This window comes from Polyodon spathula, chromosome 5, assembly GCF_017654505.1.
Source record: "Polyodon spathula isolate WHYD16114869_AA chromosome 5, ASM1765450v1, whole genome shotgun sequence".
NCBI lineage: Eukaryota > Metazoa > Chordata > Actinopteri > Acipenseriformes > Polyodontidae > Polyodon > Polyodon spathula.
Window position 1 is genome coordinate 7,191,503 of NC_054538.1, and position 27,178 is coordinate 7,218,680.

Below are 27,178 nucleotides of genomic sequence, written 5' to 3' on the forward strand. Positions count from 1 at the left end.
CAGTACCTACAACAGTACCTGTCACTCTCTCCTCCATCTCTTTCTGGGTGTTGGGGCATTGACTGGTGCAGATAAGACGCATCACATGCAGAATCCCTAGTCTTCAATCCATTTACTTTGAAGCAATTTTACAAGAACACACCAAAAGGATCCTGGAGAACAGTAAGATCACCCCTCAGCAGTCGTTACATAGGCAGATCAAGAGCACCCCTCAGTAGTGGTTACATAGCCAGATCTACTGCACCCCTCAGCAGTCTTTACATAGCCAGATCAAGAGCACCACTCAGCAGTCTTTACATAGCCCGATCAAGAGCACCACTCAGCAGTCTTTACATAGCCAGATCAAGAGCACCACTCAGTAGTCTTTACATAGCCAGATCAAGAGCACCACTCAGCAGTCATTACATAGCTGGATCTACTGTGCCCATACTCATTTGGAACAAATGCAGGGCTTGTGAAACTGCCCTATACAGCTGCAAAGAAAATGAAAATAATTTAGATCTTTTGGTGCTTCTAGTGATAGAGGTGGGATGTCAGACAAGGACTGATATTGAAACAAAGTTAACAATGACATGAAAGTGAATGGTAAATGCTGCTGAAATATTTTTGAGGACTTTTATATCTACAAATAATTAAGACAACCACATTGAAAAGCAGCATCATTATTAAAACTGGAATAGTCACAATACAGTAAACCATTGTTTTCTTAACACTTTCCAGCCTACAAAACAAACATGAAGCTAGTTGTACATCAATTCTGCATCAAGAGGCATTAACCATCTATATACCCACAGCTACACTAAATTCAAAATGGACTAATTTTATATCAAAGTATTGATAAGCTTTAAGAAACTATCTACTGTTTAAGAGGAACAATGCTCTCTCTACTACAGAGGGGAAGAGACTCAAGTTTCCCCTGCCCATCTCCAAGGAAAAGAGAATTGCTTAGAAAAAAAGTTCCCCTGTAGAACCTTAAAAGTTTACCTACAATATATGTTTACCCCTAGAAATGCCATTGTTAAAACATGTAAATGCAGCTTTAGCTGTAAAATGAACAACAGTATCTGAGTTCTCCTCTAGTGATAATTTATACACATCTCCCATCAAACTATAATCTGTCACATGATGGTATTTTAACAATTTACAAGACAGATATTAAAACCGAGATCTAATAAAGCATTATATATATAAGTTATAATGAATACTAAGAAGCCAGTAGCATATTCTAAGGGGCCACAACAGTGGCAATTTTATTAAGATACTCCTTTGGACAATGAAAATGATCAGCTGGATAGTTGTGTGCTGTCCAAACAGGTTCCCTGCTTTTGTGTAGTTCTAAAAAAACAAGAAGAAAACGTAATGTCAAGTGAATAATCAGTCGAACTACAGTATTGTGGTAAAATGCTATACAAAGCAAGTATGTCAGGTCTCAGAATGACGAGAGCACTACTCCCTACAATATTAAATTCTGACCAGTAGAGGGCTCTGTGTTTCATTTTGTCACCAGAAACTACATTGGATTGAACTATCATTGCATCCACATCAGAGCATTTTTTAGGCTCCCTTCAGTTACTTCTGGGGGCAGAATAACACGTCTCCAATCTGATTGGTTTACTATGGAAAGGAGGCAGGGTTTTGTTCAATGACATTCCTCCAACTCAGGGGTTCCAAAAGTGCGGCCTGCGGGCCAAATGCAACCCGCGAGGACGTTTGGTGCGGCCCCCAAAATTTTTCTTCAATCTTCACTACTGAAGAATAACCCACAAAACGAGTTTAATTGGTATAGTTTGAAGAGTACCTATTTCGGTATTATATTGGTGCTCAAACCTAAGCCTGTTGTGGCACCAAGACACAGGATAAAATACAAACACATTTAAAAGCTGCTGGTGTTTCAGTGGTAGTAATATACATTCCTAATTTAAATACAAAAATGTATAGGAAATAAAAAAGGTATGATTTGGGACATATTTCGGTTTCTTGAGTAGGACATTTTCTTGTTCAGTCCCCCCCGTCCCATGCAACCTCCGGAAACTGGCCCCCCGTCACCAAAACTTTGGGAACCCCTGCTCCAACGGATTGGTTTACATTTGGAGGCGGGGTTATTTTTAACTGTGCAAAGAGCAGTGCTTACAAAGGTACCACGAAATGTCCCTGTAAAGAGAACCGAGGAAGTTAACACCTCCGGTCACTTTTTCCTTAAGCAACAAAAACCCTTATTCACTGCTAAACATGAACTACTTTAGATGTGTAATGGCTGCAGTATAGGATACTGACCTTGGGTTTAGGGTTTTGGTGTTGGGAGAGGAATACTCAGTTTTATTAACAATAGTATGACCGCCAGTCAGAGTGCAGCATCCTGAGAGATACATTCGGTGATACCTTTGGAAGGACAGCGTTGAAAGAAGCCACTGATTTGGGGGTAGTTGTTCATTTATATTATATTAACTTACAAACTTTTCGATTTAGAAAGCTTTGTAAGAGGTGTTCCTTAAAATTTTTTCATTTTTTTTTTAAATAAATAAATAAACCCTCGAGAAAATTAGGGGTATTCTATGCTCATTTGTTTAAACTTCCAAAGTTTTATCCTATTTTAACAAAACGTGCATACTTTTACAGTATTCCTTAGGTAATCTAATTTTAATGCTTTATTTTGTAACATCTCTGTTTTCAGAGCTTTTCCTTTATTTAATAAACCATTTATTTAAGCTTCCCTCATATTAATTTTCCAACACGTAGACTCAACTGTATTAATAAGAAAGGTATCGGTTTAATGTTTCACTTAATTGAGGCTAGTAATAGAGTATGTCAGGGTTTTCTGCAGAATATTCTTATTTTGAATATTATTCAGAGAGCTATGTTTCAAAATGTCATCTTACATTTTGTCATACTGTTTTGCTATTATTTACTGCATGACCAAAAAATATAGATTGCATGCGTTTGCAAGAATGAAGTTCACAGACGTGGTCGTTAATTTTAATAATATTATATAGGCCGTATATAATTATGTATAGGTATGAAATAATTAATATTTATGTTTACAGATTTATCATTGTCATGGTTGTCCTCTGCCTTGGGAGAATCTGCCTTAGGGGAAGATATGTGTCAGTGTGACAATCTGCCTTAGGGGCAGATGTGAAATACATTTTCTACTTATTATATTTTACTATTGGTAGATATTGATAAGTATTTGCGCATTATTTTTCACTTTCAATTTCAAATGTTATTAAAACATTAAAACAATACCTTCCTTATAAATACAGTTGAGTCTACAGATATGTTAAAAAATAAAGCTTAAAAATAAGATTACTTAATACTGTAAAATTAAGCACGTCTTGTTAAAATAGCAAGTCAAACTTTGCAAGTTTAAGTAAATCAGCACAGACTAGCCCTCATTTTCACGTTTTTTTTTTTTTTTTTAAAGTTGCACATCTTACAAGGCTTTCTAAATCAAAGTGTATAAGTTAATAATATATAAAAACTCCCTCTTGAGCAGCACGTGTGGTAACTCTTAGTTTGCCAACTTTGCCTGCTAGTCTCTCTCTCTCTCCTCTGTGAGACTGCGTTGTGTTCTTATTGGTTGTTTGATTATTCATATTTGTAACCGTAAAAATGGGAGTGTGAGTGGCGTTTAAGAATTCCACGCTAGAACAGCGTCCAGCAAATAAACCAACGGCAATTTTCATTGTCATTAAGATCCTATTGTAGCGTCTTCATTTGTTCTGCCGCCAAGAACCCTACGTGCCCCGTTACAATATACAGTATTTAACATCTATACATAAGCACAAAAAAGCGCATTCTTTGTTGTGATTAAAAATATGCAAGAGATATTGGGGGTGCGGTTCATGTAGAGGCTGGTACGCCTTTATGAAGAAATGCATGATGGGATATCAGTTGAATTTGTCTGCTGATATACAGCACAGCTGCACAGAAGCATTTGCATATTATCAACAACAAGAGTATGGGAACCTCAGTTTCGTGCAACAGTTAGCGACCAAACGTGTAGGAGGACTGTTAAATGAACAGTAATAAAAAAAAAAAAATACACTTAAGATTTGTGTGTTTCACACGTTTATAACACAATTCCCTTAAAACTTAAAACCCGCACTCTTCCCCCATCGGCCCTACATGCCACGATGAGATCGGTGCCCTCTACTACCTTGTACATCACAGAAATGTTTTAACAATCAGCTGAATCTTTTTATCAAACTGGTATCAATCAGAAAGAAATGTTTTAAGTGGCATAAACAACTCAAAAAGTGTTGAATCAGTAAGAAAATAATCCAGTGAATTATTTTTGCTGATTCAACACTTGTCGTTTATCCTGTACGTAGATCCAGTGTTGATGAAATAAATAAATGAATGAATAAATTAGTGACATGCGGAAAGTCAGACCGGTTCCTCGTCAATACATCCCACATTTTGATACTCAGTAACCCGAAGTAGAGATAGTTGTAGTCAGGTTTTAAATCACAATTGGATAAGGTGTTCTCTGGATAAGTAAAACATTCTCTGTGACAGACAGACATATCCTTAACTCCTAACCTAGCTTCATCTCAACCGTAGTAACTACACCTATGCACATGTCACTCTTTATAGTTCCTGTATTACCCATTGACTATAACAGGATGTGTGTCGTCATCTTCAAAAGTAACAAGAATTACAGAGGATGCTTTTTTGTTGTTCTACAGCCAGCCCATCTACCATTTTTTTCCAAAGAAGTCAGCTGATCATTGGAATCCCTTGTTACTTTTGTGTGTTCTGTATTAAGTTGAAGGCATTTCTCAATAAGATAGTTAACTTAGATACTACATTTTAATAATTCTGCAAATAAACAAGAGCATCGTATATACAGTAACATTTGCCATCATATGTCTGTACAGTTTAGTGACAGCATTTCAAGTTTAGTAACTTCTGTTACCAAGTTTAAACAAAAATATGTAGCCACACCTTGGAGAGAAACAAAAACACATTGTAAAAATAACCATGGCGGGATTAAAAACAAAACAAACAAACAAACAAACAAAAACCCCTAACTTTCTCCATTTTAGTCATTTGTCAAATTAACCATTATGAAGAGTTACAAATCTTTACCAAAATGTTTGAAATTCTTACTATTTGCAAAATATTTTTTACACTACTTAACTTCCTTGGGGAATAAAACCAAAAAAGGTAAAAGTATAAAAAGGGTCATCGCTCAAAATTACATTCTTTAATTTTGTGCAACTTTTGGAGTTCCATATATTCTGAAGTTCTTATAGAAGCTTTTTTTTTTTTTTTTTTTTTTTTTTTTTAATTGTCACAAACCACTGTTTGACTAGAAGTGTTTACTTCATAGTACAGTATGCAGTTCTTAACCTCTTCATGAGCAGAAAGCCAGGAAGGTTTCATGTCAATTTGAGGTTATCAAAATAGAACAGTGGTTGAATTGACAACGAATGACAGATTTCTTAAACAATGCAAAACCACAAGAAAGCAAAAACGCTAAATAAAAACAGGTACCCCTATTGCAGCTTTCATAACACGATTGGCTAAAGCATTTTTGTCTTCTCACTGTGTGTTAGAATAACCCCATTTACATTTTTAACAAAGGTTGGTGGGTTGTGGGAAGGTATGATTCTGTGATAAAAATGACCCTCATACACAGATACATATGGTAAACAGTAGTTTAGCGCACCTGGAGACACTGCTTCCAGAAGAAGAAATAAAAAAAAAAGGAGCTGCACAATATACAAGAGACCAGTCACTACTATTCATCACATTCATCTAGTCTAATTCTCTGGCTTGTCAGCTCCCTGCTTTGCCAGTCGATCAGCTTCCTCGTTTCCTTTATAACCAGCATGGCCTGGAATGTGCATCTGTCAACAGAAAGGAAAATCAAGTAATTATGTGTTGCTCGTTGGGATCAGGAACTCCCCATTAAATCAGGGAACAGCATCGGGCTCAGTATTTAACATGGCAGTTACAGTAGCTAGTTCTAATCATTAAACGTTAAATCGTTAAAAATAAATAAAAAAAGCATGTAACAACAGAACTCAAGATTCAATAATATGCTGCTAAATTATCTTTTTTTGGGAGATCTGATTAAAAATCTAAATCTTGAGCAGTTTATTCTCCAACATTTTATACTGGCTGTGATAGGGTAGCGGCACGGCCCAGGCTGGCTACCAACAGGAATTAGAACCAGAGACAGCACACTGCATGTCTAACAGTGTATGCACACGCTTATTTAACAAAAGAGCACAAAACACAGGAACAAAATAAACACGACACGGACTGAACAACAGGGACAGATTTAACTCCACCCCTGCCAACTTTACATTCCCACCCATCCACACACCCACAATCTAAGCTGCAGGGCTTTTGTCCTGCCACACTGCCCCAGAAAACTGGCAAACCTCCTCCAAAGTAGACATCATCTTTCCACTGCATTTAGTGAGAGAAAGAACCTACCAGGGCAATTACAGAGTTAATGGGTGACAGCACTAAGGTCACTACTGTCCTCTTACTTCATAAAGATTTTCAATCAGTACTCACTATTTATTTTTCCAAACCCACTGTTAAGAAGAATCACTCAGGCAGTATTTCATGTTGACACCATAGGGTACCAAAAACTACTTTTTAGACAAATCTGTGCAAAGTTTAATATATCCCTTTTCAGATTTGTATTCCGAGACATATTTTGGGCCCTAGACTTAAAGTCTCACCCATCTCAGCAACTTAAACTTTTTAATTTATAGAGTGGTACTTGAAACCAACAACAGGTCAAGAACATTTTTCATGAACAAATAGGAAGAATATTTTACCACCGTTCGTAATATTATTAATCAGAGTTAGAAACTAACAAAATTGAAACTTACTAGTCCTTACGTGAAGTGCCTAAGTTTGAATCAACAACAGTTGGGGTCCCTAAAAATCTTCTGCTTAAATAAAATGTCCCTAAAAAATAAACAGTTTTTATATATATATATATATATATATATATATATATATATATATATATATATATATATATATATATATATATACATACATACATACATACACATACACACACACATATACAGCTGTCATGTGGTTCAAAGACTTTTTTTTTGCACGCAGCAACGGTCTGCTAGAAGCGAAATCAATCCTTATTGTTAAAGGCACAGTAGCATCTGCAAGACAGGTGTACATGGTTTTTCAGCCAGGCGATGACAACCACTTTGTCGGGCGACCCATCTGGCTGAAAAGGCCTGGGGAAAACCCTGTAGAATAAACATACAGAGTCTGCTGCTTTACTTTTTTGATTTGTTGATTTTTTTTTATAGCATAGCTACTCCAATAAAAAAGCATGTTTTTCAAATGCAGCTCATAATGAGGGTGTTTTGACCACAACTTTTACTTACACCCACAACTAGTTTGTGGAATGGGGAGAGAATGGGTGAGCAAGGCTAATCGTATTCAATCCACACGCCCATACAGCTATAACCTCACTGCTGGAGGACCATCCTGTCCCATTCTAGTCCACTAAAAAGCTGCTTACCCAAACAACCTCCAGATCTTGCATGCCCTTCTCTAGCCGCTGGAAGTCTTCTTTGTTAATGACCTCCCCTCCTGATTTTAGCTTCCAGCCATTCTTCTTCCAGTTGGATATCCACTTTGTAACACCTGAAGACAATAGCGTATTGAGTTAACTTTGTGCCTATTTCATACCGGGTTCTTTATCAAGGATGGGTTGATAAATAACTCATGTTATCAGCTGCTTATTCAGAGCTCCATTTAAAACACAGTAACAAAAAAGATTCAGTCTTTTAAAACCATACGCTTCAATTAAAATACGGGTATGACCTTTCAGTGAGAAAGTGAAAGGCCAGTCTAGAACATCGCCAGGTTTCAGATTAATACCAACCGTTGATTGTGAACATGCTGTCTGTGTAGATAATAATTTTCTTGATATTCATACTCTTAGCCTGTTCACAAGCTCGGGAAGCAGCCTGAAACAAACAATCAAATAAATAAATAAATAAATAAATAAATAAAACAGGTCATAAATACAAAAATGTATTGTAAATGCTATACATCCAAGAAATCGACTCATTTTAGGAATGGCTGGCTACAAATAGAAAATGCTAAATTATATTTCCTTAAGAAACAATCACATGCAAGGTAAAAACATTTGATTGACATTAACTCAGTCTATTTAACAGCCATAATAATTAGGACAAAACTCAGGGTCACCAACCATTAAATGTGCACACATTATGAAAACAGTGTTCTGAATTGCTAGAGGAAAAACTATCTACCACATGTTTTATTTAATTTGATTAAGTAGTGGACAACTGACATTACTGATCACAAAGGCCTTTCAACAGCTTTTTTCTGGAGAAATCCTGTGTTATCTTAAAAGGAAATACTAAATGCCAACAGAAACATACGCATGCAGACAAGCCATTCTGAAAGTCTCACTGAAGCCATGTGCCCGTCTAATTTGCAGTTCCTTTTTAATCAGCATTTAAAGCTATAGCTGGTATATTAATTCATACACAAAAACAAGCGTCTGCTGCAAAAGATGCCATTTTAGCTTCATGCACACTAGCCTGGGTCCTTTGCTGCATGTCACAAGGCTATGTCGTGTTACAAGGATTAAAACCTAGGGGGAAAAAAAAAATTGTAAACTTACATGTATCTCTGCTCTCTGATTAGTCGGCCTTCCTGGTAACCTATCGCATACATTCCTACATTAGAAGACAAAAGAAATAATTTGAAACAAGTTGCATTGTGAAACTAAATCATTATAAACAAAAACAACCTTCTGCTGTTCTTACATAGGGTGATCTGGCCCCCAGTATACTCCAATCCCAGCCCTAGCTCCTTTGGATTTACCATTACCCGAGCAGCAGCCATCTGTGTAGACCACCACAGCATCCCCTACAATTAAAAACACACACATAAATCACTGATTTGTATTGCACTAGCTTCATACCATGTGTATGGAGGCATCTGCCACCCAAATATATTGGTCAAGTATGTACCCGGTACAAGAAACATCCTTCTAAGGACATGTACAGTGCCTATAGAAAGTCTACACCCCGTTTCAAAATTTTCACATTTTGTTGCCTTATAGCCTGCGATTAAAATGCATTAAAATAGTGGGGGGGGGGGTTCCGTGTATCTACACGTCCTACCCACAACTTCCAAGTGAAACAAATATTCTAGAAATGTGTAGAAAATTAATTAAAAATAAAAACTGAAATAGCTTTGTTGGTAAGTGTCCACCTCCTTGTAATAGCAATCCTAAATTAGCTCAGGTGTAACCAAACACCTTCAAAATCACACACTAAATTAAGTGACCTCACCCTGTGTTAAATTGTAGTAATTCACACGATTTCAGGATAAATTCAGCAGTTCCTGTATGTTCCCTTTGCTGGGTAGTGCATTTCAAAGCAAATACTCAACCATGAGCACCAAGGCGCTTTCAAAAGAACTCTGGGACAAGCTGTTGAAAGGCACAGATCAGGGGTGGGTATAAAAAAATATCAAAGGCCTTGAATATCCCTTGGAGCATGGTCAAGACAATTATTAAGAAGTGGAAGGTGTATGGCACCACCAAGACCTGTCTAGATCAGGTCGTCCCTTCAAACTGGATGACTGAGCAAGAAGGAGACTGATCAGAGAGGCTACCAAGAGGACAATGGCAACTTAGCAAGAGCTACAGGCTTCCATGGCCAAGACTGGTCAAAGTGTGCATGTGACAACAATATCCCAAGCACTCCACAAATCTGGTCTGTGTGGTAGGGTGGCAAGAAGGAAGCCATTACTCAAGAAAGCCCACCCTGAATCCCATTTGAAGTATGCAAAAAAACACTCAGGAGAGTCTGTAGCCATGTGGCAAAAAGTTTTGTGGTCCAACGAAACTAAAATGGAACTTTTTGGCCTAAATGCAAAGCGTTATGTTTGGCGCAAACCCAACACAGCGCATCACCCAAGACCACCATCCCTACTGTGAAGCATGGTGGTGGCAGCCTCATGTTATGGAGATGTTTCTCATCAGCAGGGTCTGGGGCACTTGTCAGGATAGAAAGGAAAAAGAATGGAGCAAAGTACAGAGAAGTCCTTGAGGAAAACCTGCTGCCCACTGCAAGAAAGCTGAAACTGGGACGGAAGTTCACCTTTCAGCATGACAATGACCCAAAGCACACAGCCAAAGCTACACTGGAGTGGCTAAGGAACAAAATGTCCTTGAGTGGTCCAGTCAGAGTCCCGACCTAAATCCACTCGAAAATTTGTAGCATGACTTGAAGACTGATGTCCATCAATGTTCCCCAAGGAACTTGACAGAGCTTGAACAGTTTTGTAAAGAATAGTCAGATATTGCAAAATCTAGGTGTGCAAAGTTGGTAGAGACCTATCCCAACAGACTCACAGCTGTAATTACTGCCAAAGGTGCTTCCACCAAGTATTAACTCAGGTAGGTGGATACGTATCCAATTATGATCTTTCAGTTTTGTATTTTTAATATATAATTTCTCAATAAAAACGTTTTTCCCCCTTAACAGTGTGGAGTATAGTGTGTAGATAAGTGGAAAAAAAATCCTCATTGAAATGCATGAAACTCTGAGGCACTGACAAGAAAAAGTGAAAAAAAGTTCAAGGGGGTGTAGACTTTCTATAGGCACTATGCAGGTAGTGAAAATAAACCAATCAACATAGAACCGCTTTTACAGTTTACAGTTGAGGCTGACATCAATGTCAAGTGTGTTATTTAACACCAAATGCTACCTAGGAATAGATGTGTATTTGCTTTACCCATGTAAGTAAAGCTGTCTTTGCCAACTGTGGCCTGAGTAGCACACACAGTTCCAGTTTCTTCTTCTGGGCTTTTCCTGCGTTTGGCAGAAGGCTCTCCATCTTCAGAAAAATCAGCACACAGTCTCTTCACTCCGCTAGTGTTGGCAAATATTGTTTCTAATTCACTGTCTGTGTAATCTATATTGCTGTCAGCAGAGTCTGTAAAGAAACACAAAATATGTAAAACAGCTTCAATAAGATCATTAAAAATGCAGATGTAAGAGATCTATCATTGAGGTTACCTTAATCATACTATCCCTGTAGTTTGAATCTCTGTCTCGTGTACTACATTTTAAAAAAAAGGTGCTGGGGCTCCCAAGTGGCGCATCCGAGAAAGGCACTCAGCATGGAGTGCAGGGAGCACCCTATAGCCTACTTGCTCTCTGTCATGTTGTATATCTCTTGTGGATTTACACTTCTGTACAAAACCACTCAGCATGAACTGCGTTATGCCCTTGTCATAATATTAAAGCAGCTGTTTGAGAATACCCTTGCTGTACTATGCTAAAGTAAAAAAAACACAAAGAGCAAGTAAGCTGCTTAAAAGTAACTGAATTAATTCCCATCGTTTTTTTGATCTCAGCTATGTCCAAAGACCATGCGTGTCCGCCTTCCACGTTAATAACTATAACTGGTGAACTGGATGTCATGAGCCAACTCGATCGCCCAAAACAGCGCAAAAAATATACCAACAACTTGTTGATGTCCTCTCAGAACTAACCTAATAAAATTACAAATTAACGTATTGATAGCATTTTATTTGTTTGCATCATTAAAATTTAACACAACAGTAAATCCAACACAACTTAAAAGAAAGGAAAGAATCTCTGACAGCACAAGCCCCTCAGATCTCTGCTGTCCAATTTAAACTGGTGGCTGAGGTAACCTTCACAGTTGCCAAGTCTGCTTATAATAAACGGGATCGGGCTTGTTTTTGAGTCGCGGGTTGGAATTTGCTCCCATTCTCTAACATGGGTTGCGCTTGTTCTGGGGTGGTTTTGAAAGGCAGTGCCTTTTTTTTTCTTGAGACATGGCAACACTAGTACCCTTCCCCATCTGTCTCACAGGCAGCCACTGATTCCTGAACACCTCATTTTATTGTTGACAAAAGTTTGTGCAGGATACGGCAGGCAGTGACAATTCTGGGAACTAACTAATGCTGCATTTCTGTCCGTTTCATCAGTATCCGCCAGCCCCCTTTCAAGTGCCCACTACCCATATTTGCCCAAGCGTGGTGTTGAATGCTTCCTCAGCAGCTGTCAGCCATCTAGATGGGTAGGGATTTTTAAGGCATGGTTGTATACGTACAATCACCTGATCCCCTATATGCTGTTTGCCTGAATTAAATGGAAATATATATAACGTCTCCGCCAGTTTTCAGCCATGGTGATCTGCAATACCTGTTGGTCAGTTTCATTTTGTACCTCTGAGTTAATTTTTAATTATTCAGTCGTAAGAAATGAGTTGAAACTGTATTCACTACTAATGACATGACACCCCACTAATGACATTTGAAAAATAATTTGGACAAGAGCAGCTAAACACATTATTAAATCAACCTGGCACGAGGGATTTAGATTCACTTGTGTACCAGTTCTCTGCGCATGGAAACCACATTATCACTAGTAATCTTCAAAAACTGCACAAGTACTTTAGCACAGCTAATTTACATATTAACCTCCACCTTTCCCATTAATTTGCATGAGGTCGGGTGAAAAGCCCGGTTTACTTGAGAAATAAACTGAGCGAATGGAAACCCCAAAAAGCATGTTACACGATACATTTCTCCAACATGTCTCGACCTAAAAAATAATAATAACAATAATAATAATAATAAATAATAATAATAATAATAATAATAATAATTCAGAAACACCACCATTGACAATGGATTTTTTTTTTTTTTTTTTTTTTTACAAAAGTAATACCTGTTGTTGATGCTGCACCCAGCTTCGAAGCACTGCTGGCCACAAATGCCCAGGCCTCCTCCTCTGAAGCAAACTTCTTAAAGCTAGCTGCTGGGACTTTGTCAACTTGAGCCTTACATTGATTCCTGGAGAAAAGCAAAGCCATTAATAGTGGAACAGATCTACGCACTGTAACCGCTACAGTTACTGCATGGGAACTGGTTTTGTTTAAACGTAACACCTGCGATTTCCCCATGTGTTTTCTTTGCCCACGCACATTTGCTGTTCAGTTTGGCATGGCAATTAGTTCGGAATCCAGCTTGGTGTTTAAACTTACCAAGAACTGTAAACACCAGGTATCCTTCCTTTTCTTACAGCGTAGAAATACTTCCCTTTGACCATCTCAGCGGTCGCCAGACTCACGGTTCTGCGTACAACATTGAAAAAGCTGATCAGATTGTTCATTACGTCAAGTCTGAGAATTAGATTTAACATATCCGTATAATAAATACATGATTTAAGCTGTACATATTTAAAGCGTGAAGTTGTAGCAGCTCATAACAACAGTTACTGAAAAATGAGTTACACTCTACGTTTAAAAACAAACAGTAACATTGACCTCAACTCACTCGCACCACAACTTCCGAGAATATTGAACTACGTCTAAAACACCCGCCTCCTTCTGTATCCTATTTGTGGACAGAAACGCTCTTTCTGAATGCTGTAGCACAAACGACACTCACCTTCTCTGCTCTCGCTGCAGTCTGAGCTTCACAGATATACTAACACAAGACTGCGTCGCCTGGTGAGTGGAGGGTTGAAGTTACCTCAATCAGCACCAATGTACTCGGATGCTAGGATAAAACGTAATGATTAAAACATTGTGACAAAACTATTACTGTATGTGTTTGTTTGAAATAAATACATAAAAAAAATGTATATAGCTATATATTGTATTTTTATTTTTGGTGGAATCCACTATTTATTTTAGTTATGACAAATAACCTGAACGTCTTGTTGACATTTTTGTCTCACTTAAACATGAGATCTGTAATATATTTTCGCATAGTGAACCAAACACTGGCCAAAGATTTAAAAAATAAATGAACTTGTCGATCAGTATATCTGTATATACAGGTGCTGTGTAAGATACAAGTTGATTTTCACCAACTAGGGCAAAACAACTGCGTAAGTGGGTAGCTGCTCTGAAGACACACACACACACACACACACACACACACACACACACACATTACATTCTCATTTATCACACACTACCTCATAAAGTACTTTTTGTAATCTCTGATGAGCAATTTTTTCCCAGCTGAGAAGTGAGCGTGAGAAGAATTACTTTTAGTTGGACAGATGGTGCCGGGATCACACTGTGTTGGTGTTAATGAGAGTGTGTCCTGGATCACACAGCCACGTGATACTGGAAATAGCAACTGGATGAGCCCATTGAAAATTGCTCACCAGTTTTTTTTTATATATATATATATATATATATATATATATATATATATATATATATATATATATATATATAATAATTTTAGATACATTGATGGTCAAAATCCACATCGTTCAGGTGGTTCTGTCTAGCGTCGACTTTTCCAAAAAAATGAAAAATGACAGAACCACTGTGATTACATATTTAAAAAGGTACTTTAGTTTATTTCATTAAAAACAAGCACACAAAATGAAGCAGCAAACAACGCATTTCAACAAGTTTGCATATATGTACTGTATATACACACACATCATAGTGGAACAACCTAAAAGGCATTCCTCAATACGATTTACAACTAGAGAAGAGACAATAACTTGGAAACCAGGCACTACTGGTCAGAAAGGTGGTCTGCGATGAGAGAAGTTGAAGAGATCCTGCTTTTTGAAAAGGGAACAGTCTTGGGATGAGTGTTCACGCACAGCATAAGAACCCATAACAGGTAGGCTGAAGTAACTAGATTTGACAGAGTTCAAAAACAGGACTTCCTTTGAACACCTTAGCTCAAAGAACTGCAAGCTGTGGTAACAAGAGCTCTGTCCTCCCAAGAGGGAGGAATTCATCCAGATTGCGGGTTCTTTCAAACTAGTTGACTGAACATACTGTAGAAGTGCATCTGTTACAATGTATCTGTCCATTAATAGTGTAGAAGACTGTATTTTAAATAGAATAAAAACACTGGCTACTGAACAATTTTATTATTTCGCATTCCAAAAAATGTACATTAAAGTTTCATTGAGATTTTAGAAGTGGAGAACAAAAACACAACAGCAATAATTCAAAATAGAACCTCCCCTGCAAACCAACAAGGCAATTTCATTTTATTTTAATAAATAAGGGATAGGACTCCCAATAACCTATATAACACTTAAGTGCTTCTTAACTGGAGGACAAAAGTTTAAACACCTCCACAACTCTTAATGAAGACTATATACTGTACACATTGGTTTAGTAATGAACACAACCACACCCAGACTCTGAACAAACACGGTTTATTCAGAGAATCCAAAGAGAACTTCACTGCACTAATATCTCTTGGTTACACCGTGTCGTGCCAGCAAGTCAGCCATTTCATTTCCTGCATCATCTGAATGCCCAGGGACATGCAGCTGAAAAGAAACAAACAGTTAAAATCAAAGTATAAAACATCCAAGCAATTGCATTGGGGCCTTGAGATCAATTAACACTAGAAGATCCGCGGCAGTCATTTGGGCAGTTTTTGGTTTTAAAATGTAATTTTCTCCAGTTGTGTAACATATTGGGCTGCTTGTTCCTGTACCCTTTCTGTCCGTATTAAATACTCACAAAGCATGAAATGCGGGAGTGCAAAATGAAAGGAAATATCGTATTACTTCGTATGAACGCCTCACTCATATTAGCTTTTTAATAGACGCTGCTCTCAATGAAGAAACATAACTATTTTTTCTACCCCTGTTCAAAAAATAAACAAAAATGCACACCTCTGGCTATGTACATGTGACAGCCCCAAAGAAACTGCAGCCTCAATCCACTGTGCAATACAAACTAATGTACATACCTTAGTAAGCACATCTTATTTTATAGTGCAATCCTGACAGTCAACCCAAAATGAACTACATACAGCATTGGGAAGTCACTCTGAAGCCAACAATGACCTTTAGTGATCGGCAAAATTCTGTGTCAGAGGGGAGTTAGTGATCACACAATAGGCCGGTCCCTACACAAAGCTGGCCTGTATGGATGGGTGGCAAGAAAGAAGCCATTACTCAGTCTTATCTTAAAAGTACATATAGATTTGGCAAAAAAGCATGTAGATGATATTGCAGACATGTGGAAAAAGGTTTTGTGGTCAGACAAGACAAATTTAACTTTTCTGTCTAAATTTCAAGTGTTACGTCTGGCGCAAGCCCAACACCCCACATCACCCAGTCAACACCATCCCAGCTGTCAAGCATGGTGGTGGCAGCATCATGTAATGGGGATGCTTCTCTTCGACAGGGACTGAGAAGCGTGTCAGGATAGAGGCAAGAATGGATGATGCAAAGTACAGGTGGTCCTTGAGGAAAACCTGTTTGAGTCAGCCAAGACTCTGAAACTGGGGAGGAAATTCACATTTCAGCAGGACAATGACCCAAAGCCACACTGGAGTGGTTGAGCCAGAAGAGAATTAATGTTCTTGAGTGGCCCAGCCAAAGTCCTAACTTGAATCCAATCAAATTTATGGCGAGACTTGGGTCCCCTCTCTGCCTCCTTCTCCTCACCTTTTCTCTCTCTCTCTCGGCCTGTGGAGGTGATAGGGTCTGCTTCTCCAGCAGCCAAAACCATCCAGATGCACAGGACACTGTCCCCACTGAGTAGGCCTTCCAGAAACAGAGGTCTTCGTATGGACAGTCCTCCCAGTAATGCCCAAACTCCCTGCACATGACGCACAAGAGGGCCCCCTTCAGCCCTTCACTGCTCCTGCTAGTCCTCCCAGTATGGGGTCCCATGACCACCATCTCCTCTCACCTCTCTCCTGTAGCTACTGTGGCTTCTTCCCGCTCCTCCTTTTTCCTCACTCCACACGTAATAATGAAAAAAAACAAAAAACGAAATAAACTGCAGTACCCTTTCTCCGACCTGCAGGTTCTCCCACCATTGTGTCCTCACGTCCCACCACCCACTGTGACAGGATGATGCTGAGTGGTGACGTCAGGCCAGAATGCAGGAACTGAAAACACTGAGTCCAAGTACTGCGTCAACTTTTTAAGCGCGCGCTATCGCGCGCGCGGCAAAATAAATAAACTGTATATATATATATATATATATATATATATATATATATATATATATATAATATATATATAATAAGCCCCGTTCGTTGTATAATAATCTACCGTGATATAGCTACTATTTGTCTGGCTTGCAAGTTAAATTGCTAGAAATATCAAGAGCACCATACTGTGTATACTGCATGATTATTGATTTGTACCGTGATCTAGTGGTATTGTGTTAAACTATATTACATTACAGCTGCAGTTTTGATTGCTAGGCTGACTGAGAAATATATCCGGGTTTGGTCTGTGGAAAGGTGGCAACCCAACTTACACTGTGTGTTTGTCAGTATGTGTACCGTGCTGTACCTTCATGTCCACAAGAGTATTTTAAATAAAAAACGATTACGGAAGAAAAGCTGCTCAGCTAAAACCTCTATTTGGGGGGATTCTCTGTGAATAACCATGTGATCTTCACTGCTACAATTGTTTTTCATAGAGCAAGTGATTCTGAAGAGTTATAGCTATACTTTTCATTACCTAAAATAATTAGTTAAATGAAAGATTCGCTCGCAAAGTTGCCCCCTTCACCTCCACCGTCATGGGTCTTTTAAGTGGGTTACACGCGTGGTTCGTTGCATCATTCATGTTATGTATTATACATTTTATTGTTTTGATGGTCTTCTGGTTTAAATTGTACATTTTCTTTTTCGACTGGCTTCGGTTCAGCTAACAATAGCTTTTCACACACACACACACACACACACACACACACACACACACACACACACACACACACAAAATCTCACTTTACAGTACATTTATATACAAACCGAGATCAGTGTGTGTTTTTTTTTTTCTAAAAAAATGTATTACTGTAAGTATTTTCAATACATATGCGTTTTAACAAATTCCGCAAAATCCAATATGACTGCCAAACTACGTGACTTACGCAAATTTGACGAATATCACCGACATAGGCATCTACCAGCGTACCGAATCTCGAGTTTTTGATAATAATACTAATAATAATAATAAATAATAATAATAATAATAATAATAATAATAATAATAATAGGCTTCCCCAGCCTTCGCCTTGGAAGCCTAATAAAAAAAGCCGCCCACATTACACCGTGTAACAATTTATTTTATTTTTTTTGTTCCTGGGTAGTAAGTGTTATTTCCTAATTGCTTATGCCTCAAAAGTATAGAAAATGGCTATTACTCCCCACAAATGTGTGTCTTTTCGTTCACATAAAGTCAGAAAAAAACAACATATGAATCCAAATTAACATGTATTTATATTAAAGTAATACAAAAATGACTACAAAAGATTTAGAAGTGAGTAGTGTTTCGAGATTTACGATTATTCTGACTTTATGTGAACGAAATGAAAAACATTTGCCCGTTTTCCCATTGGAAATAGTGATATTTTGAAATATCACTGTCCTGGTCACAAAAGCAAAGTTTGTGGGGAATAATAGCCATTTTCTATACTTTTGAGGCATAAGCAATTAGGAAATAACACCTACTACCCAGGAACAAAAATTGTGTTACATAGTGTTATCATTAAGGCGAACTACACCAGTGGGAAACGAGGAGGGGGCATGGGGCATTATACATATAAACAAGCACTAGTCCTACAATTCTAACATAGCATAACAACCAATAGAAAGACCACAACAATCACAGAGCAAAAAATAAGTAGTCCAAAACAAGGACAACAAAACGGGAATATAGTCAAATTAAGTGCATGCATTTTTGACAGAAATGTAAACTATTGATCTTTTTAGTGATTTTATGTTTTTTAACAATCAGTTTTATTTAAAAAAAAAACAAAAACAACAAAAAAAAAAAAAACATAATTGATATGTGTATCTCGTCGGTTCCAAAACACTAACCGGATACCTGGTTTCAAAGGAACCGGTTCGCAAATCTCTAGCTGTTTCATACAATAAATATCATCTCATCTCAGTAGTATTATACAAAAAAAAAAAATCTTGTACCGTATTGTAGCTACTTTTAAGTGTGTAAACTGTATACTTTAAATGTACTGGTAATGTAATATTTTCCAAAGAATTGTAAGACTAAAAGTCCAGTACACTAGCAGATGTAAGCAGTTGCATTTTCACGGAGCCAAAGTGGCGAAACCGTAGATGCAGCCGGAACCATAAAAAAGATGTCTACTGCATTATTAGTTAGATGATGATCCTAAATAAAATTACACTCTCATAATTCTATTGTCTGTTTTAACAAACCTGACTGGACCACATTAGAACTAGAAGAAACATAAATAATAATAAATACAAAAGAAGTATACCATATAAATCAAACATAAATTCCACCTTGTCCGAATTGTTGCTTTTTAATAGTCTGTGTTGAAAGTGTTTTAATATTGACTGTTACACTTCTGTTTGTAATACAATGCTTTACTTACAGTACATGTCTTGTATATATTTAAACAAAATCTATGAAAAATGTTAGAACAGAATAAGATAATATTATTAAATGACAAATAGAACCTATATGACTGCAGTTCAGCAACAATAAACCCTGGGAGAATGTGAGGATAAAACTGATTTTGTGTAACAGGCAGACTCTGCAAAAGGGAGATAAAGTAGATTAAACCTTTGGATTATTTATCTATTTTATGTATCCAAAGATGCGCCTCTGCAACGACATGCCGTAACCCAACATGACATCGACGACAGATCTTTTCTTTTTCTTTTTTTCTTTTTTTTTTTTAACAATTTCTTGACGGCGTGACCCCTCACCCTTCATTCCCAAGATCCTTCGCTGAAACGCAATTTGAGCAGCCGCTCGCGAGACTTCGCTCTCTTCCTCGGCCGTCATTGACAGAGGTTGGTTGGGGATTTTACTTCAGTGATCTGATTTTTAAGTGAAAATGGTACAAATGTTGGGTTTTAGTTCTGTTTGTTGTCTGTTTTCAAATTTGGACAAAGGGATTGATTAGATTAATGCTTTTTTGTTCGCGGATGGTGTTCCTGTACTGTGAAATTTAGATGTTTTTAGTCTCGCAAAACTGAATGGTCTGTAGGATGGATGCAGAGGGTGAGGCTCAGGCCCATGTGCAAGTGTGGCAGGTAGTTTTATAATATTGCTGTGCTAGTGGTTCATCTGTAATGCTTCTATCCTTTTAATCTGCGCATTTCAAAGTATTGTAGCGATTTAAAAATGTATTCGTGCAACCATAGGTAAAAATGGTTACATTAATTACCTATGTTAGTGCCGGGTAGTTAGTATGGTATATTTCGAGAAAACGTTTCTTTGTACAACATCAAAAAAGTCATGTTAAAAGCCATGTATCGGCGTTATTGCTGAGGTAATACAATCATAACTCGTCATTTTTTCATCTTTACGTTAGTACGTTACTTTGATATCCCCCACTCGCAAACTACAGTTACCTGGCTGTATATTTCTAAACACTGTTGAAATACAGCTATTAATCTTGTATTTATTTTTTGTCTGCCTTTCTACAGATAGGCCATGTTCAGTACCAGCGCTAAAATCGTGAAGCCCAATGGCGAAAAGCCAGACGAATTCGAGTCTGGCATTTCCCAGGTGAGAAATGTATATTATGACATGCACTCTTCTGCCTTTGGAAAGTGTATAGTTTGAGTGGGACACAAGATGTGCTAATGTTACTAGTATTTGAGATATTTAAACAAAAACAATCATTATTTTCCCCTTTTCTGCAATGGCAGCATGTGTAAAAAGCTGACTAACTGTTTTTAGGCTCTTCTGGAGTTGGAGATGAACTCAGACCTGAAGGCTCAGCTGAGGGAACTCAACATCACTGCCGCTAAGGTATGCAAGAAGGAAATGAATGGGCATTAACTTTGTTTTCTTCCACGCGGTTTCTGCACCTGTGGGGTAGAGTGGTGGCCTGGTGAAGTTTTTAATTTGGTAATGAAGCATTTATATGGTTTACCGGGGTAGTTAGTTGAAATTTTGGGCCATAGATTATAAATATTCTGAATTAGTTGTAGTCCTGTAATATTTGAATGTGAAGAGAACTGATGTAAAGATTGGTCTTAGAGTAATTGCTAGCTGGTGTCTATCCTGGTGCGTGCAATGTTAGCACGGTAATCATTTGCATACCATTTTAGAGGACAGAAAAAGCCTCACTCAACACTGGTATCCAGCATATGTCTTTGATTTTCTAAATACTGAAATTATTTATTTAGGTGCTCACTAGTGTTGAAAAACAACTTTTACACTGACTTAGTGTTTTCACTTTGCATGGCATGTTTACTAGTTACTAAATGGTTGAGAACTTGTCTGCACAGCCTCATGGTGCACAGAACAGCTATTGTGGGCAGGATTTAGTTTGTGGTTCTACTATGAGTCTATAACATTTTGGGCCCACATTTATAAATCTGAATTAGTTTTCCTGTCATTTTGAACGTGAAGAGAACTGATGTAAAGTTTGTTTTATAGAGTAATTGCTAGTTGGTGTCTATCCTGGTGTGTGCAATGTTAGCAGCTTGACTTTTTTTTTTTTTTATAGGACAGAAATAGCATCACTCAACACTGGGTATCCTGAGTCTTTCTAAATATTAATTTAGTTTCTGTATAGTGTTGAAAAAGACAACTTTTACATAGACTGTGTTTTCACTTTGCACAACACATTGAAAACCCCAACGTGGACATCCTGTGAGGTTGCTCTCATGCGGCTCTGTCCGTGTGGCGTAAGGGAGCGTAGCGCTTTTCAGTGCCATGACGTACAGTCCCGTTCCACGACGTTGGAGAGCAAGCTTGTCCCCGGCCTTCGGGCTGCTGAGGACGGCGTCCTGTATATTCCTACATCTTTCCAGAGCCATTGGCAGTTACTGGGGAGGTAAACCATGCAGGGCACATGTATACATCTGTGAAATGTTTCCACAAACATTCTACTGAAACCATGTGGTTAATTTAATTGATAGTTGTCTGAGGAAACACAAATATATTTAGTTTTGCAGAGACTTGGTTTGATGTATCATTTTTGGTATAATTTTGCTGGCCTAGGAAATTGAAGTAGGTGGTGGCAGAAAAGCTATCATCATCTTTGTGCCGGTGCCCCAGCTGAAGTCATTCCAGAAGATCCAGGTGCGACTTGTAAGAGAGATGGAGAAAAAATTCAGTGGCAAACACGTGGTCTTCATTGCTCAGGTAAAAGGGTCAACCTTCTCTACGCTGCCATTTGTAAAGAGCCTGTGCAAGGACTAGTTATCTTGTGCCGATGTCTCGGTTTTATGTTAATCGACTTTCTCTGTACAAGTGGTTTGACTTGTGTTCCCAATGTAAAACCAGACATTGGACTCGTGTGCATTTCCATCTAAATGTGAGGCGTACTTCAACAGGAATGTGCCCTAGTGATGTTTAATCCCAAACATATTTGGGGTAGCTGGATCTGAAATACATTTAACGCTTGTTTCTAGAGGTTCTATGTCTTATTGGCAAGAATGCTACAACATGGCAGCAGTACACAGCAATTACTAAAGCCTAATCGCAATCTCTTATAAGAATGTATCTAGTTATACTGCTTTATATTGCTGTCATATTAAACCAATGTGGACATCCTGTGAGGTTGCTCTCATGTGGCTCTGTCCGTGTGGCGTAAGGGAGCGTAGCGCTTTTCAGTGCCATGACGTACAGTCCCGTTCCACGACGTTGGAGAGCAAGCTTGTCCCCAGCCTTCGGGCTGCAGAGGATAGCGTCCTGTATATTCCTACATCTTTCCAGAGCTGTTGGCAGTTACTGGGGAGGTAAACCATGCAGGACACATTATGAATGGACTAAAGTTATGCAATTGAAAAATAGTTTTGAGTCTTGCAGTAATTTGGGATGATCCTGAGCTGAGCCTTATAAAATGCAAGACATTAAAAGCTCTTGGCATATAGCAGGGCTAGAAGTTAACTTTTTAAGGCAGTAGTCAGAATTTGCTACCTGCCTGAAGTTATGGAGCAAAAATGGGCTTATTTGGTAGCGGTTTATGCAACCTAAATTTGACAGACTACCTATATTATTAAATAGACTGAGTATCACATAGTAGGCCTATACTTAAATCAGAGTATTTATTGAAACCACCTAGTGCTCAGATAAGCAATTCAACTAATGCATTTCCTTATTGTGTACTTTTTTTTAATTAAGTTCTGCAAGAATGCAAACATGTCATCTAAGCATTTGATATGCCATCAGTACAGTTAACCAGGTTATGTTTCATTGGCGTAGATTTAAGTGGCTTGAAATTATCCTTATCTCTCTTCAGTTGTTGACTGAGATTTTGGTAAAATCACACCCGCCTATAAAGCAATTCACCACATTGTCGTTGAATCCTGCATTGTATGAACTTAGGAATTAAGGTTACAACCACAACAAGCTGTTTTAGAAATTGAAAGCTAATTCCAGCACTGTACCTTTACATCTGTTTCATGCAAGGTGTTAACTAATTGGTTTGCTCATAAATACTTATGCTTCCACGCTGCCTCTTTTTTCACTGCATTTTTAAATGCTGTACAGTTTAGAAGAAATTAATTAAAGCGATAACAGATTAAGGGATAGCAACCAGGATTCATGCTGGATTTGTTTTGAGTGACGTTAATTAGTATGTGTGTAAGTTTTGTAGTTTGACGGATATATATAAAATTATTACACACTATAAATGTAAAAGCACATTTCGCTAGTTAAACAGAAGTGTGCAAGGTAGTGATAACACCGTGTGACAATTATTTTATTTTTTTTGTTCCTGGGTAGTAAGTGTTTCCTAATTGCTTATGCCTCAAAAGTATAGAAAATGGATATTATTCCCCACAAACTTTGCTTTTGTGACCAGGACAGCGATATTTCAAAATGTCACTATTTTCAATGGGAAAACAGGCAAATGTGTGTCTTTGTTCAGTCAGAAAAAAAACATATGAATCCAAATTAATGTATTTATATTAAAGTAATACAAAAATGACTACAAAAGATTTAGAAGTGAGTAGTTTTTCGAGACTTACAATTATACTGTATTTACACTGTAATCGTAAATCTCAAAACTACTCACTTTAATTAAAGATTGCCTGGATCTTTCCAATTCAAGTTCTTGTCAAATGTCTGTAGTATGATAAGTTTGTGATAGGGTTTTCTTTTTAATTGTTGTCTTGCAGAGGAGAATTCTGCCCAAACCAACAAGGAAAAGCCGCATAAAGAATAAGCAGAAACGTCCCAGGAGGTAGGGGCATTGAAACACCCAATGCTTAATAAACTGTGAATCTGATTTGTGTGAGTTTCTCTGGAAAAGCATTGGTTTATTGTTAATACTGTTGTGAAGCAGCATGCTATATTGTGAAGAAAAAAAAAAAAACACCAACCAACGTGGATATCCTGTGAGGTTGCTCTCATGTGGCTCTGTCCGTGTGGCGTAAGGGAGCGTAGCGCTTTTCAGTGCCATGACGTACAGTCCCGTTCCACGACGTTGAAGAGCAAGCTTGTTCCCGGCCTTCGGGCTGCTGAGGACAGCGTCCTGTATATTCCTACATCTTTCCAGAGCCATTGGCAATTACTGGGGAGGTAAACCATGCAGGGCACATGTTTTTAAATGTCAGTGTTCCTTTGAAGTTTAGACTACTTGGCTTTTATTTTTATAAAGGCTTTGACTGGCTGTTTTTTTGGGTAACAATTAACAAATGAATTGCTCAATGCAATTGGTGGTTTTCTTGCAATATAACCTGGAAATTCCTATACCTTTTTTTAGATCCTTGATGTGTTATCTTGACTAAACATTTTTGCTTTGAGTAACTGTTAGGGTTGAGCGATAATACATTTTCAGCTATCAATTATCGTATCATTACAATAATCGTGATTATCGACCAAATAAATAAAATCTAAAGTTACTGTCATTTAATCAAATTTTATACTTGAACAGCATGACAACGCCAGTCTGTCGAAGAAGAAAAAAAACTAGACAGTACATGTGCCAAATTTCAGTTTCTGGTGAGTGCCCAGAATAAACGCAAGTGTATAGATGCGACTCATTTGTATATTTAGGTAGTTTTCCTATTCAATGTATATATCTAAACATTTGTTAATTTGTTTGTTTACTTTCGTAAGTGCCACAATGTATTAATAAAACTAAACAAAAATGCTAATGTTACCTGTAAGCATTTGTTTTCTTTGCTTGTGTAGCGACTCTGCAATTAAGAGACTCCAACTAGGTTTAAAAAATACCATTAGGAACACAGCCAGTTTTGCTCATTGCTGCTTGTATACAAACAGTTTAACCCTCATTAGGTTTTGGGTCTATTTAACCCGACCCTAGTTTCCAATTAACTTAAATGCTAATTCTTTTCGTTTTCTGTAATATTTTATGCCTTTTTCTAAGTTGGTTATATAAGTTTCCTTTTAATGGAAGGATAAGCAGTTTATTTTATTAATACTACTGTTCGGGGATCGGTGTCACAAATGGGAAATTTGAGTGTCCTGGTAAATTACAGTGTATACATAATATATATTATGGGGGGGGGGGGGACTTCCTTTAAAAATGTATTTGTATTCGCAGGGATGTAAGGGCTAAATAAATTTCAGTCGCCGTCTGGAGTGTTCCGTTTGTTATGGATGTTGTTTTTTTAGTGCCAACAGTAACTCCATCCACAGTGATTTCTGAATTTATTGCAAATGGTCAACGTGTTTTTGTATTATGGCAATTTTGTTTGGCATAATTTACATAGCACAGTTTTCTTGTCCAGTTCCTCAAAATACTTCCAAAGTGGCTTTGTGTCATTCTTTTGTTTGGAGATGTCATTTTATTAAATATAACAAATTAAGAAAATGCTTATTAACTTTATTACCCCGTGGACTTGATGCCATACAACTCCTACTAGAGCATGAAAAACAGACTGCACCAGTGAAGCGGCAGATCAACCGAGAATAAAACCTGCCCCAGTGTCAGTCTTTGTTGCACCAATTAGAAAAGCTACTTGGAGACAATTGCCAAACCCCTTCCTTTTTATAATATATCTGCCCTTACTCTGGCTCCACAGCAATTCGATATGCGATGGACTGACTGATATTGAAATACTAAAATGAATACATTAAATGTGTTTGAAACTTGTCTTGACTATACGATGATACGTCTAGCATATGTTTCAACGATTAACCACTTCGGCGTTTTTAATTGATATATATATATAGTATATACTTATATATATATATATTATAATATATATAGATATATATATTATATATATAATAAATATATATATTTTTTTTATTGGAGGGTTCTGAGCACACGAATCCCTCTTATTTGGGGTTTGCTTAGATTCCAAGTAGTTTGTTAATGTGTGTCCCCAGTACAGTGTGTTACAGGTTTATGTTGGTAGACGTGGGACTAATTTCAGCCCTTGAAGTGCTTATGTTGTCACAGAGTTTGTTGCCCAGATGAAACTAAAATGGCGTAAGCAGTAAATCAAACGGATATCCACTTGGAACAATTAAGAATTTTAATATTCTGGTTAAAGAATTGAGAAGGTTAAGTTTCATTTTGTCTATTTCAGCCGTACATTGACTGCCGTGCACGATGCTATCCTCGAAGACTTGGTCTTCCCCAGTGAAATTGTTGGCAAGAGGATCCGTGTAAAACTGGACAGCAGCAGACTCATCAAGGTCCACCTAGACAAGGCACAACAGAACAATGTTGAACACAAAGTGAGTGGTCTGGTAAATTAAATACTTTAGTTTTTTTTTAATACTGTATAAAACCCCAATGTGGACATCCTGTGAGGTTGCTCTCATGTGGCTCTGTCCGTGTGGCGTAAGGGAGCGTAGCGCTTTTCAGTGCCATGACGTACAGTCCCGTTCCACGACGTTGGAGAGCAAGCTTGTCCCCGGCCTTCGGGCTGCTGAGGACGGCGTCCTGTATATTCCTACATCTTTCCAGAGCCATTGGCAGTTACTGGGGAGGTAAACCATGCAGGGCACATGTTTTGCATGTGTGTTGTACATTTTAGAAAAGATGAGTCTACTCTTAGTAATGTGTTTTCATACTGACCTCTTGCCTTGCATTTGGTGCAAAGTGGTGTCATTTACTAACTGAATCTTCTCTTATTTTTAGGTTGAAACTTTCTCTGGTGTCTACAAGAAACTCACAGGCAAAGATGTTGTATTCGAGTTCCCAGAGTTCCAACTGTAAAATGCAAAATGACTAAATAAATTTGTTTACCATC

The 27,178-nt window shown here is 37.8% G+C and overlaps 2 protein-coding genes and 4 non-coding genes across 8 annotated transcripts; 5 read left to right on the plus strand and 1 right to left on the minus strand.

The window, feature by feature from the left end:
• Nucleotides 1-5,262: 5,262 nt before the first annotated feature.
• Nucleotides 5,263-13,442, minus strand: rnaseh1 (ribonuclease H1). 3 transcript variants are annotated; one of them, XM_041249632.1, is made up of 9 exons: nt 13,354-13,442; nt 13,072-13,161; nt 12,756-12,880; nt 10,786-10,986; nt 8,805-8,907; nt 8,660-8,714; nt 7,889-7,973; nt 7,523-7,647; nt 5,263-5,855 (listed from the first exon to the last, which is right to left on the minus strand). In XM_041249632.1, the coding sequence occupies exons 2-9, from the start codon at nt 13,134-13,136 to the stop codon at nt 5,769-5,771; spliced, it is 846 nt and encodes a 281-aa protein (XP_041105566.1). In that variant the 5' UTR covers nt 13,137-13,161; nt 13,354-13,442; the 3' UTR covers nt 5,263-5,768. The 3 variants fall into 3 exon arrangements, with proteins under 3 accessions (XP_041105566.1, XP_041105567.1, XP_041105564.1); XM_041249633.1 differs by having other exon boundaries at nt 13,364-13,398; XM_041249630.1 differs by lacking the exon at nt 13,354-13,442 and having other exon boundaries at nt 13,072-13,347.
• Nucleotides 13,443-19,809: 6,367 nt separating this feature from the next.
• On the plus strand, nt 19,810-27,178 carry LOC121315501 (40S ribosomal protein S7-like). Its single transcript, XM_041249641.1, has 7 exons — nt 19,810-19,834; nt 20,474-20,555; nt 20,730-20,801; nt 22,002-22,145; nt 24,125-24,189; nt 26,510-26,660; nt 27,067-27,178. The coding sequence occupies exons 2-7, from the start codon at nt 20,481-20,483 to the stop codon at nt 27,142-27,144; spliced, it is 585 nt and encodes a 194-aa protein (XP_041105575.1). The 5' UTR covers nt 19,810-19,834; nt 20,474-20,480; the 3' UTR covers nt 27,145-27,178.
• LOC121316469 lies at nt 21,635-21,856 on the plus strand. Its single transcript, XR_005950387.1, has one exon. It is a non-coding gene; the product is annotated as a small nucleolar RNA SNORA73 family (small nucleolar RNA).
• Nucleotides 22,542-22,763, plus strand: LOC121316475. Its single transcript, XR_005950393.1, has one exon. It is a non-coding gene; the product is annotated as a small nucleolar RNA SNORA73 family (small nucleolar RNA).
• LOC121316472 lies at nt 24,328-24,549 on the plus strand. The gene has a single exon (XR_005950390.1). It is a non-coding gene; the product is annotated as a small nucleolar RNA SNORA73 family (small nucleolar RNA).
• LOC121316470 lies at nt 26,716-26,937 on the plus strand. Its single transcript, XR_005950388.1, has one exon. It is a non-coding gene; the product is annotated as a small nucleolar RNA SNORA73 family (small nucleolar RNA).